Genomic DNA, 16830 nt, shown 5'->3' on the forward strand with positions numbered 1-16830 from the left:
ACAGCTACATACGTAAACACATGCTCGCAGGACATGTGCGTACGAGAAGGTTAAGGTCAATATGCGTGGTGGTTAGGACCATCCTGTTTTTTACCTCGATATATCAGATATATGCACATAGAAACATACGCTCGCATGACGTATATGAACGGAATTAAAAGAAAAACAAATGTCCTCTCTACACATAATGGACAGAACGTCGATTCTAAGATATCTTCTAGAATCGCAAATATTTTGGTTAATAAAATAAAAGTAGAATACAATTTTACAGTCAAAGGTTAATTGAAAGTAAAATTACAGGTAATAAAGAAAATTTATCAGAAGCTGGCAATGAGAATAGTTTAGTGTTGATAAATCAGGAGAACTTGGTAGAACCTAATAACGGAAAAGAGATACTAGAGAGTGTGGACGTAATAAAAGAAACACCTCTTAACGAAGACTTTGCGGAAATATTTGGAGATGACCCCTCGGCATCTAATGCTTTACAAATAAAAATACATTCCAGCATTCTGAATAGGTGGAAATTCTGGTTCACAAACGGAATAAAAAAAGAGGAGAAAGAGAATCTTTTAAGAAAATACCAAAGTCCTGGTGGCTTAGAAGTACCTAAGTTAAACCCGGAAATTCTTTTAAAATTGCCTAAACACTCAAAATCAAGAGACACCCATATGTCCACAAGACAGCAATTGGCAAGCGCTGCACTAGCAGCCCTTGGTTCGGTCATGACAACTTTGATTGAAGAAACAGATAGTATTGATAAAATTCAGGTTATGGAAAAATTACATGACGCTGGAAAGCTCATGACTGAGATTATGCATAGTCAAACTAAATCGAGGAAAGCCTTTATTGTAGCAGGGGTTGATAAAGATACAAAAACCATGCTCGAGGACACAAAAACAGAGGAGTTTTTGTTTGGGAAGAATTTATCTGAAAAGTTTAAAGAAGCCAAAGTAATGGATAAAGTAGCCAACTCTATGAAGAAACAGTCCTCTTACAAAATTCATGGATCAGCCTCGACAGCCAAGCAGACTTTAAACTCAAACAGCCTGCTGGGAAAAAGGCCATTTCCCAACCAGTCAGGCTCACATCAAGGTTTCCAATATCCATCAGGACAGGCCAAACGACTGACCTTCAGAACGAAGCAACCATTCAACACCAAGGCACAGTATCAGGGATACAACAAAACGAGGAGTCAGACGAGATTCAAATAAATGTAGGTTCCACTGCTGGTAGGCTAAAAGGTTTTTTGAATAACTGGAAAACGATTACGTCAGATAGGTTTGTGTTAAGTTGTGTTAAAGGATATAAAATAGGTTTTCAAAAAGAAGCAAAGCAGGGTAAGGTACCTTCAGTAAAATTCGATTCAACTAAAGAGATTAAAAGAGTTAAGCAAGCCATCGATAAATTACGACAAAAAGGAGCTGTAGAAAGCTGTAAACCATGTAAAAAACAATTCCTATCAAGTTATTTTCTGGTTCCAAAACCAGATGGCTCTTTCCGGTTTATACTAAATTTGAAAAGGTTAAACAAATTTATCAATACTAGCCATTTTAAAATGGAGGATATTCGAACAGCTGCGAAATTAATTTTCCCAGGGTTCTTCATGAGCACAATTGATCTAGAGGATGCGTACTATCTAGTACCGATTCACAAAAAAAGTCGAAAATTTCTAAGATTTGAATTTCTAGGAAGTCTATACCAATTTACATGCTTACCTTTTGGGCTAAACGTAAGCCCATATATTTTTACAAAACTGCTAAAACCAGTTGCTCACAGCCTAAGATCTAGGGGTCTAATGTTGGTCATATATCTAGACGATATCATGTGCATTAGTAAAGATTTTGAAAATTGTAGCAAGATTGTTAGGGAAACACTGAAATTATTACAATTTTTGGGTTTTGTAATAAACAATAGAAAGAGTAATCTCGTTCCATCAACTACATGCAGTTTTCTGGGGTTTAAAATTAATTCAATTAAATATGCAATTGAGTTGCCAAAGGAGAAAAGAGAACGGTTGCAAAATCTTATAAAGACCTTTGAGTTAAAAGAAAATTGCTTAATCAAGGAATTCGCAGGACTAATAAGAAAATTAATTTCAGCTTGTCCAGCAGTCGAATATGGACTGTTATACACTAAATTATTAGAAAGAGAAAAAATCAAGGCATTATGGTCTAATAATTTCAATTATGATGCTAGTATGCTAATTCCAAAGTCAATCTTACCAGATCTTAAGTGGTGGTTACGAAAATTGCCGGTAGCAATTAATACTATAAAAACAGCTGATTTCTTAGTAGAAATTCATACAGATGCTTCGGGCACAGGTTGGGGAGCTACAGATGGCTCAGCGGAAACGTATGGATTTTGGAATAATAAACAAAGAAAATATCACATAAATTATAAGGAATTACTGGCAGTTAAACTGGCGTTAGAGTCGTTAGCAAATAATTTACATAATTGCCAAATTCTTTTAAGAATTGACAACACCACGGCGATATCATACGTAAATAAGATGGGTGGTGTACGTTATTCAGCATACAACAAGTTAGCTAAAGATATCTGGCAATGGGCAGAAAAAAGGAAAGTTTTCCTAATTGCATCCTATATTGCATCCTCAGACAACAAGCAGGCAGACCGACTGTCTAGAATAAAAAATAGCGATACAGAATGGGAGCTAAATCAATGTTATTTCGAGATTATCGTACGAAGCTTTGGTATTCCAAAATTTGATTTATTTGCTACACACAAGAATACCAAATGCAAAAAATTTGTTTCTTGGAAGCCAGATGCCAGGGCCCTACAAGTAGATGCATTTACTGTCAGATGGACAAATCTTGACTTCTATGCGTTTCCACCCTTTAGTTTAATTCTAAAGACACTTGTTAAAATTAAACGAGATACGGCGACAGGAATTATTGTTGTACCTGATTGGCCAAGTCAATCTTGGTATCCATTATTTACAAACCTTCTGGTAGAGAAACCGCTTACAATTGGACCAAGTGTTAATTTATTACTGTCTCCATGTAGGTCGAAAATACATCCGCAGGCCAAGTACCTACATTTGATAGCAGGCAAAGTATCAGGGAAGCCTTCGTAAAGAAAAATGTACCCATCACAGCAGTTGACATTGTCGTATCATCTTTAGCTTCCGGCACGACTAAACAATACGAAACAGCATTGCGAGCATGGTGGCAGTTCTGCAAAGAAACCAAGTCTGAGTTTTTTGAACCTACAAGAAGTAGTCTTCTAAATTTTCTAACGAAACATTTTGGAACAGGCGCATCATATGGCACCTTAAATACTTATAGATCTGCAGTATCCTTGATCTCTCAGGATAAAATAGGCGAGGATGCAATGATATCACGTTTTTTAAAAGGAGTATATAGACTTAAGCCTACAAAAGCAAAGTATAGTCATACTTGGGATGTCTCGGTAGTATTAAATTATTTAAAGAATTTATATCCGTTATCAAGTTTAAGTTTAAGAGATTTGACCGAGAAAGCAATAACTTTATTAGCTTTAAGCACTGCTCATAGGGCACAAACACTAGCATATATTAAAATATCTAACATTAAGACAACAACAAGAGGCCTTGAAATAAGAATTCCAGACCTCATTAAAACGTCAGGTCCAGGACGTTGTCAGCCATTATTGACTTTACCAAAGTTTATTGAAGAGCCTGATCTGTGTGCGGCGTCGGCTATCGCCGAATATATAGAGGTTACCAAAGCATTAAGAGGAGAGGCTGATACTTTGTTTATCGCGATAAAAAAGCCGCATAAGCCTATAGGATCTCAGACCATTGGTCGTTGGATAAAGAATGTTCTAACAAAAAGCGGCATAGATACGAATATATTCTCAGCTCATTCAACGAGACATGCTGCGACATCAGCGGCATTATTTAGAGGTGTTGACCTAGCTACAATAAGAAGAACAGCAGGCTGGTCTAAAAATTCATAGGTATTTGCAACTTTTTACAACAGACCTATACTGTCAGATAATTATAAGTTTGCGAATACGATTATACCTCCTTCAAAATAATTAAGACAAATTATATCCGATTACAAGAAACATTGTCTGTCAAATTTTTAAATATGTTTTAAAAATTACATGAAAACATAATTTTGTTTGAAAACGTTATAAAGGGTCTAATAAAAAAAAAAAAATTGTTAAGGATAGATAGGAATAAAAATTGCTATCCGCTCTAAATAACTACACTTGTAATCGAACGAACGAGGCGAATGAAATATAATTGAACGATCAAACGAACTTACCTGTAAGTGATGTTCGATCGCAATTATATGAAGGAGCCTCGTTCGAGAGATTACAAACCCACCCTGGGAGAAAAATAAAGTTTTTCTTCGATCTCCCTAACCCCTTATTATTAATTAGCAATGTTTGGCTACTCTAAAGATATGATAGTAGAGCGGAATGAGGAGAAGCGATAGGGGAATCCCAGTTGTTGTTTTCTTTACTCTGAACGTAGTGACCTCTGGCGGGCATCGAAAGGACTACTACACTTGTAATCTCTCGAACAAGGCTCCTTCATATAATTGCGATCGAACATCACTTACAGGTAAGTTCGTTTGATCGTTCAATTGGTTAGGTTAGGAGGAGTGAAAGTTGCTAGACTAAATTTCAACCATAGGGAGCAGATTGTATCAGAACCAATCCAACTTGCATCCCTCCCAAAAGAACCGGCCATCCGAGCGTAGAAGCAAGTGCGAAATAAAAGTAACGATGCGCTTCTCGATACCGCAGATGTACCTACCTAAGTAGCATTTCTCACGGAAAAGAATTGTCCAGCCTTTGGGCCTGCCATTTCTGGCGTAGACCTTTGGCAGGTAAGTATCCATTTCAACAGGCAGTGCCACCCGTGGCGCCAGTAAGACCGCCCCCAGTTTTTGCCATTCCAGAGGGGTTTCTTGCAGTGAAAATCAGTAAATTTGCAAGCGCAATATCTTAAAAACCAGTGGAAATAAAGTGTATACATTAAAGCTTATTGAATTTGTCTTGGAACGCACTATCAACTCAGGTCTTCAAAAAAAATGGTTCTATTTGAAAAACCGAACTTGACCATCATATCTTTTAAAATAATAATCGAAAACAAAATTCGTTCGCGCTAATAAATGGGCCCCCTCGAACCATGCAATTCCCTATTTTTTTTATATTTTTATCGACAATACTTTAAGAGATGTCGCGCTGTCCATTCCTTAGTGGGACACCCTGTATAATTGTTTCCTTCAAATATTCGGCAGTGTGAATCTGGAAGAGCTCCACAACGCCCAACGTCCGAATTTGTATTTTGTTATTGTTGAAATGTGTGTAACTTCGGTCCGTTACATGTGTGTGTGTGTGTGTGTGTGTGTGAGGAAGGAGGTGAGCGACAGCAGCGCCAGAGAGAGAGAGAGAGAGAGGGAGAGAGAAGTAAATGAACAGGCTAGTAGAGCACTAAAGTGTATCTCTATTTAAAAGTGCAATCATAGCGATTAATAAAGACGTACTTATTGTGTTATTGTCTAAACAGACGATTCAGTATTAAGAATAATAATTTTGGCGATCCGCAAAACCTTAATTCTCAACAGTTATTTTTGATAAATTGCATATTAATGCCGAGAAAGGAGCGACTCATACAAGTTGCGGCGTTAATTTTCAATGATACAACTCGTCCTTTTACCTCTGCTTTAATTTCATTTATTACTGAAATTGCTTTTTCTGCAATTACATCAGGCACCTTGTGAGCATTCAATTGTTGCGACTGTCCGGGTATCATATTAATGATGTCGCGAAAAGCTTCCTTTAGTTAAAACTGAAGGCAAGTGATGAAAAATAAACATTTTCTAAACATGAGAAGTGGAAAAATTGAAAATTTTAAAATCACAAATGTTGGAGATTTGAAAATACAGATATTTTGAAACTTGATAAAGGAAGCGTATATTATACCCAAATGTACCAACTTGATAAACGTGTATTCTTCTCAGAGTTGGACAAAATGTAATCTAATTACAAATTACGATTAAAATGATTACATATTATTTTCTGTAATAGTTAAATAATTTAGGTAGTTGGTCATAATTTTGTCAACTATCTAAATTAACGATTACAGAAAATAATGTTTAATTAATTTGTAATTAGATTACATTTTGCCCAACTCTGACTTTTCTACTGCACTTTCAAATCCATTTTCATTACGTTCAATAGTTTCACTGTTTCTTCGACTCGTTTTTAAATGACTGATAAAGACCAGAAGATGGAAAATGATCGCGTTTCTTCTGAAAGCGGGTGGCAGCAGGACCAAAAGGCGGACTCCCTCCTCGCGATGGAGTCCACGACGGAGTCCGTCTGTTGCGGGTGGCAGCAGGAGCAACAAGCGGACTCCCTCCTCGCGACGGGGTCCGCGACGAAGTCCTGAAATAAACTGGATGCAAATGGCGTATCAGTATAAAAAAACAGGTATGTAGTCATTATTGCAGTAATTAACATAAGATTTATATTTATTTTTCATATTACAGTACAGCGAGCTGAGAAAAGAACTCCGGAAAATAAAATATAGCGGAGGAAGAGGAGGTACACGAGGAAGAGAAGGCAAAGGAGGAAGAGGAGGTAGAGGAGGCAGAGAAGGAAGAGGCACTAACATTTTTTTATAACTAATTTTTTATAACTTTTATTTATAACAGTTTTTTATTATTAAAATAATAAAAAAATGTATAATCGATAATCATTTTTTTATTCATGGCCGACAATTGAATTCCCCACGATTAAATTAATTCAATCATAGCGCTTCAAATAAAAATTGGCTCGGGTTATGTAATGCTCATCTCTGGTATTTTGCCATATAATTGAGGCAGTGAGAGCAACAACGGACTACTAACCCACATTTTTTTTTTAAATTGAGTTAGTAGCAATAACGTATTGGAATGGACTCTACTAATCATATACAATAGGATTTTTTTTTAATGTGGGTTAGTCCGTTGTTGCTCTAACTGCCTCAATTACTATAACATAAATTTGTCAGCGATTTCAAGTGATGTATGTGTTACGGTAAAAGTGTTAATTTAGTAAATATACAGTAAGTATACAGTTCGTAACATTTCCTAGTCAATGTATGCATATAACCTAACCTACAATCGTACGAAAATGCATACATTGACTGCATCACGCTTTTACTGTGGCACATGTATCAAACTAACTTTTCAATTTTGCTATGATTCCACGTTGGCAGTTCTCCCGAGTAGGCGCCATCTCGTATCCAGTAACTGAACTACATTTGTCACGTGACTTGCTCTGTATTATCGTCAATATGGCGGAACTCGTATTTGGGAATGCAGTCACAAAATTACGTTGTTTGTCCTTATATGAGCAGATTTTGGGTTGGGTGTGGTCTGATTCAAAAGAGGAAGGTTCAGTGCAGCGTGCTCTGGTCATCGTTTGAGTCATAAAACTCTTTTAGCGACCTACAAATACTTGGATTCTTGCAGGTGTATTTTGTCGACTTTTACTCTAATTTGAACACTCATATTATTCGATATCAACAAAATCTCGTCGAACCATGACCAGAGCGCGCTGCACTAAACCGTCCTCTTTCGAATGAGACCTCACCCAGCCCAAGATTTGCTCATATAAGGACAAACAACGTAATTTCCTAAACCCATGTTTCGGGACAGATTGTGTCGGTATACAGCGCGCTGCATTACCCGTGTCTACCCCCTTAAGTAATGTCGATAAGCAGAGCTCATTAACATCGGACGATAATAGTATATAATGGATGGGTCGAAGTCACGAAATTCTGCTTTATGTAGACAGTGTAAAAAGGAAATGAAAACTGAAGTCTGGGAATGTGTGCCATGTGACAAGTCTTTTTATCGAAGTTGCTGCAAGTTGCACAGAATATATAATATAGTAAATGAATTAGTTCCGTGCGGTGGAGAAGTGAGGACATACGCAATGAAAGGTACAGGTTCAACAGAAGGTGGGGTAGTAAGTGGGACCAGTAGAGGACAAGATGATGAAGATAGTCAAGCACCGGAAAGAAATTTGGATAGCAAAATAGACATCTTATATGAGTGGATAAAAGAAATAAAAGATGAATTGATAGGAAAAAAACTATTTAAAAAGGCCATTGCAGAAGCCGTTGAAGAGGAGATGGATAGAGTAAGACAAGAAATGCAGACATGGAAAGATGCACAGCTTGAAGCAATTGTAGGTAGAGTAGTATGAGAAGAAGTACAAAGAGTAGTTAATAGTATACCAGTGATGAGTAAATCGAAGGAAGTTATGAAGAAATGTTATAGTGATGCCGCGTCATCTGAACGAGAAGCGGTAATAATAGTCAAGCCGAGAGAAGAAGAGGTCGGTTCAAGCGAGATTACGAAAAGAGATATAAAAAGTACAATTGATATCACAAAGCTGGGAGTGGGGATTACAAGAATGAAAAATGTAACCAAAGGACCAGTAGTAGTAGGGTGTGAAAATAAAAATCAAGCTGAAAAATTGAAGGAAAAAGTAACAACAGACATGGGTGATAAATGCGTGATACAAGCTCCGATGAAGAAAAAATTGAAGATAAGGTGAATGTCCCAATTTCTGCTCATGTCCCCATTTCTGCTCATTTCGTATTTTTCTTATTAGTACATGCGTTACGTTTGTACTATAATTGCAACAAAATAATTCTAAACTATTTAAACATTTACGCGAGTGTTGCACGAGCTTGGGGCAATACATACATCCCTATTTTTCATGAGCAGAAATACGGACAGTTAGAGCATTATATATTTAATTACAAATTACTAATAGTTAAACATCTTGAAATATTTTTCTTAAATAGCTTATGAATTGGTTGATTTATTATTAAAGAATTAATCAATTACTCTGCAAATTTTGATCACAAATAAATTTTTTACACCTTCTTTATGACGAGTTAACTCTTAAATGCGCAGAAATTAAGATATTCGCCTTACGAGTATTTGATGTTGATAATGAAGATGGGGAAAATGAGCAAGAATTCTGGAAAAAAAGTAGAAGAACAAAATGGATTTAACAAAAATAGTATATATGGAAAGATAGTGCATAAAACGAAGAATGAACAATCCCAACGAATGACGATCATAGTAGAGGTTAATACTGAAACGCATGCACAAATGCTAGAAGTAGGAAAAGTGAAAATAGGATGGAAAATATGTAAAGTACAGAACTACATAGGGATTCTCAGATGCTATAAGTGTTTGCGATTTCGCGAAAGACTGTACCAAAAAAGAACGTGTGGAAAATGTGCAGGGAAACACAAAACTAAAGAATGTGAAAGGGAAATAAGAAATTGTGTGAACTGTGAAGAAAAAATTAGAGTCTTTAAAGTTAAGAATCTTAAGTCAAATCACTCGGCGTTTGACACAAGTTGTCCGTGCTATGTTAGAGAGATGGAAAAACAGAAAAGCAGAATTATAAGTAGTATATAGCAACAAAGGAAATTAGAGGAAACAAAAAATGGGATAATTTGTTTAAACGCTCAGGGATTTATAAGACACAAAGATGAAATAGAAAGCAAACTGATAGGTAAACTTCGACCAAATGTATTAGGATGTACAGAAACACATGTAACACAGATGGTTGAGGATCATGAGTACAAATCGACGGGTATGTATGTGTGAGAGGGGACTCAGAATCTAACAGAACAGGTGAAGTACTATTATATGTAGATAAAAGGAACAAATTTGAAATTATGTCTATAGATATATGTGAAAGAAATTGGTGGACAATTTATTGATTTAACTATAAAGGTATAGTAATGTTAGTGTATCACTCGCCAAATAGTAGTGACGCCAGTTTTATAGACTTTTTCGAGGAAACATGTAATCGTCATATATTGAATGGTAACGTTATAATAATGGGTGATTTTAATATAGCTATGAAAGTAAACAATTATTGTAAAAATAGATTAACTAGAGTGGTGAATGCAGTAGGGCTAAAGCAGCTGGTTAATGAGCCCACGAGAATAGTAAATACCTCTAAACGATAATTGATTTGATCTTTACTAATACGGATGTAGAAGTTGAAATAAATCATGAGCCAAAAATAACGGACCATTCAATAGTGGTGATATATTGGGATGTAAAAGCAATACAAAATGGGAATAGGACGATTATGTGTAGAAATTATAAGGGAATGAATGTGGATGAATTTAGGAGCTTGGTTGACATTAATCTGAATGCTATTGAAAGTAACAATGCTAATGATCTGGCGAATCTGGCAGTACATGTAATTGTTGAATGTCTTGATGTAGTTGCACCAAAACAGAGAATTAAGATAAAAGATAAATGGAAGGGAAAACAAAAGTTCTCAGAGGAGATTCGGCAGAGTATAAAACAAAGAGATGAAGCATATAAGATTGCGCGGATAAGTAAGAGTGATGTTGATTGGAAGTGGTTTTGTCGGATAAGAAACAAGGTTGTAGATATATGTAGAAAAGCAAACAGGGACTACTTTGAAATAAGATTAGATATAAATAAAAAAATCCTAAATAAATATAGAAAGTCTTGAAAGAGTTGCTGAAAGGTAGATTTGGTAATGGTAATGTGTATAAGGAGATCAAGTGCGGAGACCAAATATGCCAGGATATAGACGAAATGGCAAATATATTTAATAGATACTTTGTAGATAGCATTACTTGGCTTAGAGAGGATGATACAGAAATAGAACGAAGAAGAACTGATAAGTACACGGAAAAAGTATTAGAAGTGTTTAGTACAATTTTATTGAATGTGAAGATTTGAAAGGAGTAATTCAAAAGCTAGAAAACAAAAATGGTACTGAGGAAGGAATAACGGTAGAAATAATGAAGTGTGTAGTAGAAGTTGGAGGGGATAAAATATGTTTCATATTATACAGGTTATTGGAGGAGGGGATATTCCCTAGTAAATGGAAGGAAGCGATAGTGATTCCTGTACCTAAAGTGAGAGGAACCATCAAAGTTGAAGAATTTAGGCCAATAAATAAGTTACCAAATTATGAAAAGATATTAGAATTAATAGACCGGAAACAATTAGTGGATTACCTGGAAAGTAACAACCTGTTTCAGGAGTGCCAATCAGACTTTAGATCTAGTCATTCATGCGAAACTGCACTGCAATGGGTAATATCTAGTTGGAAAAGAAGTATCGGGGAGGGTAACATGATAGGTGTGGTATTCTTAGATTTAAAAAGAGCGTTTGAAGTAGTGGACAGGGAAATTCTGCTAAAGAAATTGGAAGGGTATGGAATAAAGGGGGCAGTACTTAGATGGTTTAAGAGTTATATGGCAGAACACAAAGACTAAAATTTAATGGAAACATATTTGAATCCATTAAAGTAGAATTAGGTGTTCCACAAGGATTTATCCTGGGACCGCTGTTATTCATATTATACATTAACGATGTCACAGAAGTTATAAACGAAGAATGTGTACTTAGGTTATTTGCAGATGATGCGTTAATTCATGCAACTGGATATTCGAGTACAGAAATTAGTGACAACCTCAATGAGCAAATGGAGAGAATTGTAGAGTGGTTGAAAGCCAATAGAGTACAATTAAATGTAAATGAAACTAAAACTATGTTAATAAGGGGCATAAGGAAAAAAGTGACAGATTAAAGGTAAAATTGAAAGATACTGTACTCGACGGTGTAAGTGAAATAAAAGACCTAGGGGTTATAATTGATAAGAACTTAAATTTTTCAGCACATGTGAATTATATGGGGAAAAAATTGGAATCAAAATTAGGAGTTCTACGAAAGGTAGGGGAGAACTTGTCGCCGTACATGAGGTGCACTGTATATAAGACGATTGCTGCTCCGATATTTGAGTATTGTGCGTCGATTCTGGTGGGAGTGAGTGAGGCAAATCTAGAATTTGTACAGAAATTACAAAATCAAGGCATGAGAATCATATTGCGGTGTAATAGAAGAACAAGAATTAAGGATATGCTTGAGACATTACAGTTTATGTCAGTAAAGGAAAGAATAGAGTATAATGTGTGGGTGTGCTAGTGTACAAAATAATGAATGGATTGTGTCCGAATTACTTAGGAAGTAAAGTTACGGTAAGGCCAAACGATAGTGCAATAGACACGAGGCAAAGAGGCAATATATATATATATAGGTAAATGTAGGACTAGGGAGGAACAGAAGATGCTATTACAAGATGGCTTTAAGGTGTACAACAATCTGCCGAAGGAAGTGAAAGGAGAGGAAAAAGTACAAAATTTAAAGAGAATGCTAGTGCGACATATTAGAAATAGAGAGCGCGAAGGAGTGTAGCACAGTCCCCAGCGATGAATTAGAAATAATTAAGGGTACATATAAGGTGCAAATCATTGTAGTATGTGTTAAGTGTAGCTACAGGAGCTAATAAAAAACCTCTCCCCCTCCCCCCCTCTCCCTCTCGCTCTCAATGAGTTGAGCGACACGCGATAGCACGGTGCGTTTACTGGTACGAGGCGGTTCGTCGCGGCTGCGCGAGACAAACACGAACGAGTTTGTGCGTGGTTGCCAGAGAAGTCCGAGAGCGCGAAAGAGTTGAGCGTCTTCGAGTAGCACTAATGTTGATTTCTCCCATTTTTTTTTGACGGGATGTGTGCCAGCAACTTTTCGTCACTGGTGGTCCATTTGTGCAGTTTAAAACATCCGGCCTTGAGACATTAATCGATTTGTCGAATTTTCATGGAGAGTTGCCGAAGCGCACGGATTGCGAGATATGGAGCGCTTGCGAGGCCATAGGTTACAGTACAGATGATACGAGAGTGGAGGATTTTCTGGATTGTCCCTTCAGAGGATTCGTTGTAAATCTTAATCTTCGGGGTGTACGCGAATCTGCTGATACATTTTCTCGATATCCGCAGAGAAAACGTACGCGTAGCGGTGCCAGCAAGTGATGATATCGGCGAGATCGTTTAGAAGTTTCGGTCCAACGTGTTGCTGATCGTTGATTGAGATTCCGAAATTGGTGCGATGAGAGTCATTAAAAACGACGCGTATCCTCGTGGTCGTGCGGGTCTCCCGCACGACTGCGAGGTGCGGGAGATAGGATACGCGACGCGGTTGAACGAGTGATTTCGGAACGACAGCCATGTGACCGAGTGCTTCATATTCATTGAGAAATTCTGAGTACGCCGACTTCAAAAATGAGTTTGCAGTACCGTCCGATTCAAAGATGGTTTTTTCTTGCGCCCAAAATCGTTGGACGAGATCAAAAAGCTCGTGGTCGACTGAGCACTGTAGCCCCTGAGCAGGGCGAACACTCGAGTCTGAGGCCGATTCGGATGCGATGGATTCTGATAGAATCCATCCTAGAGCGGTTTGCTGAGCGATTGGGCTCTCGGGGCCACCCCGGCGTAACCCTTCCTCGAGAATCATGCTGTAGACTTCGGCGCCAAGAATTAAGTTGATTTGAGTTGTTGACGAGAGTTCTGGGTCAGCAAGCTCGAGACCGTCGAGATGTGGCCGTGTTTTCTTTACCACTCGGATTGAAGGCAGATAGGACGTGAGCTTCGCGAGCACATACACACCTATCGAGAGTGAGAATGTAGGATTAACACGTGACGCGATGCTGAGATTAATAAATCCGCGGGAGAAAGTCGACCGTTGGATTGGGAGCCCGTGGATTGGGAGTGAGACTCGTTGACGCGGTAAGTTGATACGTTGAGCGAGAGATTCTGTAATGAACGATACTTCTGATCCTTGGTCGAGAAGGGCTCGAACTTCCTACTGGTCACCGTAGCATGACGTGACCAGATTGATGAGAGCTGTCGCAAGCAAGACTGGCATGTATATGATTGGGGACGTCATAGCGACAATGGTTGAAGCGGACGCGCGCGAGTCAGTATTCTCCCGGCGCGGATGCACAGAAGCACTTGTTTGGCTCCCGGGAGCGACGGATACCGATTGTTGCGGTGGTGAGCTCATCCCCTGAGTGGCTGACGCGCGCGGAGCTGGACCATCTGACGAGTTGGTGGTCCGATCGGCATGTGATGAGGATTCCCACAGACTCGGCAGCATTTTGCTGTCCGATAGTTAAGGAATTGATGCGGACCGAGGCAGTTAAAACTGGATTTAGTCTGCAATTGTTACGGTGTACAGACGTGTCATAATAGCTCGCTCGTGTTGTTATTGTGTGTTTCTTGGTATGCACCTGCTTACTCTTCATCGTGCGCTACTGGTAATTGGTAATTGGTTTAATTGGATTTCCGTATTATGATGCCGCCAGTTGAAAAAGTGTGCAAAGGGTGTAGGGTCGTAGTGGAAAACCCTTTGTCCTGCGCAAGCTGTAGTGTTCTCTCGCACCCTGGCTGCCTTGGCCGCACCGTATACCCCTGGAAAACCGGCATGCTGTTGGACTGTAAAGAAGGCACAGGTGCTCGTTCTCCCTTGTCCTGGCCCTTAAGTGCTGGGGACTCTCAGGCGGGGGGGGGGGGGCGGTTCTCAACGTTATCACCTCCGCAAACGAAGCATTACTGAGCTCGATGCAGCAGCTCATGAGTACGGAGTTGGCCAAGTTTTGCGACCAGCTCAGAAGCGAATTTAGGGAGGAGCTCGCTAACTGTCGGCGCGAGATGTTGCGTGAATTCAAAGGGGAATGTAATAGGCTCGGCTCATCTATCGGTGCACTGCAGTGATGCCAGAATTATAGGACGTGGAACAAATGCTTACCCCCACTATGACATACTGTCGTCCCCTACTTTCTTCCCGTCCCGCTGCACACAAGCATATTCCTACTCCCGTCCGTGTGCGTTGCTTGTTAGGCTGCCGAGTACACGGACAGGGGCAGAGATATGCTTGGGTGCAGTGCGATGGGACGAAAGTGGGGGATGACAGTCCGTCATAGTGGGGGTAAGCATTTGTCCCACGTCCCACGATTCTGGCATCACTGGTGTGGACTAGTGGACGCCATGGAGGCCAGGATCAACGACTTGAGAGCAGCGGCTGCGGAGGTGGGCTTGGATGTCATTGAGGCGGATGTAGCTGAAGTTCATGATAGAAAGAGCATGGAGAACAATCTGATGGTTTTTAAATTGGAAGAAGCCGGTGCGTCTGGGGCAACGGACCCCGGTACGTCAACCGTAAACGTCGACTGTGTTAAGGTTGCGGCAATTTTAAACAAGGTGTCTTCTAACTGTTATGATAACATAGCACTCAGGAGAATCGGTATAAGGAGCCCGGGCAAAGTCCAGCCTATAAAAGTTGTGTCACCGTTGGACATATCGGCTCGATCTATCATTCGCCAGAAGAATACCTGTAAGGGCGTCGAGAAAATCACTATGGACTACACGGAGCAACAGAGGAAACACCTCCGGGGCCTGCAGGAACGACTTCGCCTCTCAGCTGACCCTACCTTGATCATGAGGTTTAGGAACGGCACACCAATGATTGCTCGGAGGGGGTCTGGAACTGTCCCAAAAAACGCGAGTAGCCCCTCTGGTTTATTACCAGAATATAAGAGGTTTGCGTACTAAGTTGCAGAAATTGAGCGAGTCTTTCTTGATGCATCATGTAGATTACGACGTTATAATATTTGTGGAAACATGGCTTACGGAGGATATTGCTTCCACCGAATTGGGGCTACATAATAATTATTATTATTATTATTATTATTATTATTATTATTATTATTATTATTATTATTATTATTATTATTATTATTATTAACGGGTCGTAACCCTATATACAAAGTATGTAGTACTAGAGAAATTGTACAAATTACAAAATATCACAGAGTGGTTCCCCTGTGCGAATACGAAAAATCGACGAGATCAGTATACGAGTTAGCAGAAGTAGTTATGCGATTAACTGGGTCACGCAAAGCATATGTGAATTTATACATAGAGCAATGAAACGTCGACCTTATTCACATATGCCTATGCGGCGCATAAAAGTTAACATTACTCCAAAGGGATGGGCAGTCAATGTCACCATTAATCAGCTTAAATAAAAACATTAGGTCAGCCACTGATCTTCTCTCGCGTAGAGTCGACAGATTCATTGAAGTAATTTTCATATAGCATCAGATTTTGCAGTTTATATGCTGTTACGTATGTGGAATTCTCCCATACGCCACTCTCAACCCTTTTTCGAGCTCGCGTCTGCGAAGGAAAAACGCCCTAAAATCCTTTCGCTTATCACACACCACTAATGGGGGTCGTGATCTCGACCAGCTGAATGACGACCATGGGAACGGGAGTGACATGACGACGACCCCGAAGGATTTCCTTATATGGAGATTCCTAACGAATCCACACTCATTTTTGGAGTATATAAACCCTTTGGTTTATACCCTCTTTGGTTCAAAGCTATACAGTCACGCGTAGAGTCACGTCGTGTCACGCTCGTACAGAGTTGGTTAAAGCTAGTAAGATCGGGCTAGAGTACCTGTCAGAATCACAAGTTAACCTCATTGAATCCGCGAGTCCGGTTTATATTCTATTAGGCACTTTGAAATAGCCACTCGTACGCCCCGCATCGCCAGTACGTCAACACCGTGCAACCTAGTGGTAATTAACACTAATTATTTAAATAACCAATCGCGACACACACATTTGTACAACAACTAATTATTGAATATATGAATGTTGTTCGCTTGTAAATCAAGTAGATTCGTTAAATCCATCTTTTACCCAGCGATCCTTATAATATTAGTAGCACATTCCCACAGATACAACTTTACCGCTCGAGTTGTATCAAACTTTAATTAAAAGTTACGAGGCAACACTAACATTTCCCGCGACTCCCTGATCTCGCATCAGGTTCGTTCGCATCCAACACCAAAACAAGGAATCTTCTCCAACCCAATGGCTCCCCGATTTCGCATCGG

The 16830-nt window shown here is 39.1% G+C and overlaps 1 protein-coding gene across 1 annotated transcript; it reads left to right on the forward strand.

Annotated features, from left to right (window-relative positions):
- The first annotated feature begins 962 nt into the window (after nucleotides 1-962).
- On the forward strand, nucleotides 963-3957 carry LOC143366418 (uncharacterized). The gene is made up of 2 exons (XM_076807493.1): nucleotides 963-1213; nucleotides 3025-3957. The coding sequence occupies exon 2, from the start codon at nucleotides 3352-3354 to the stop codon at nucleotides 3955-3957; it is 606 nt and encodes a 201-aa protein (XP_076663608.1). The 5' UTR covers nucleotides 963-1213; nucleotides 3025-3351.
- Nucleotides 3958-16830: the final 12873 nt, after the last annotated feature.

The sequence above is a fragment of the Andrena cerasifolii genome, chromosome 2 (assembly GCF_050908995.1).
Source record: "Andrena cerasifolii isolate SP2316 chromosome 2, iyAndCera1_principal, whole genome shotgun sequence".
In the NCBI taxonomy this organism is placed as follows: Eukaryota; Metazoa; Arthropoda; class Insecta; order Hymenoptera; family Andrenidae; genus Andrena; species Andrena cerasifolii.

Bases quoted from the DNA above. Each gene is read 5' to 3' on its own strand.
- LOC143366418 (XM_076807493.1), top strand. From the start codon at position 3,352: ATGATATCACGTTTTTTAAAAGGAGTATATAGACTTAAGCCTACAAAA.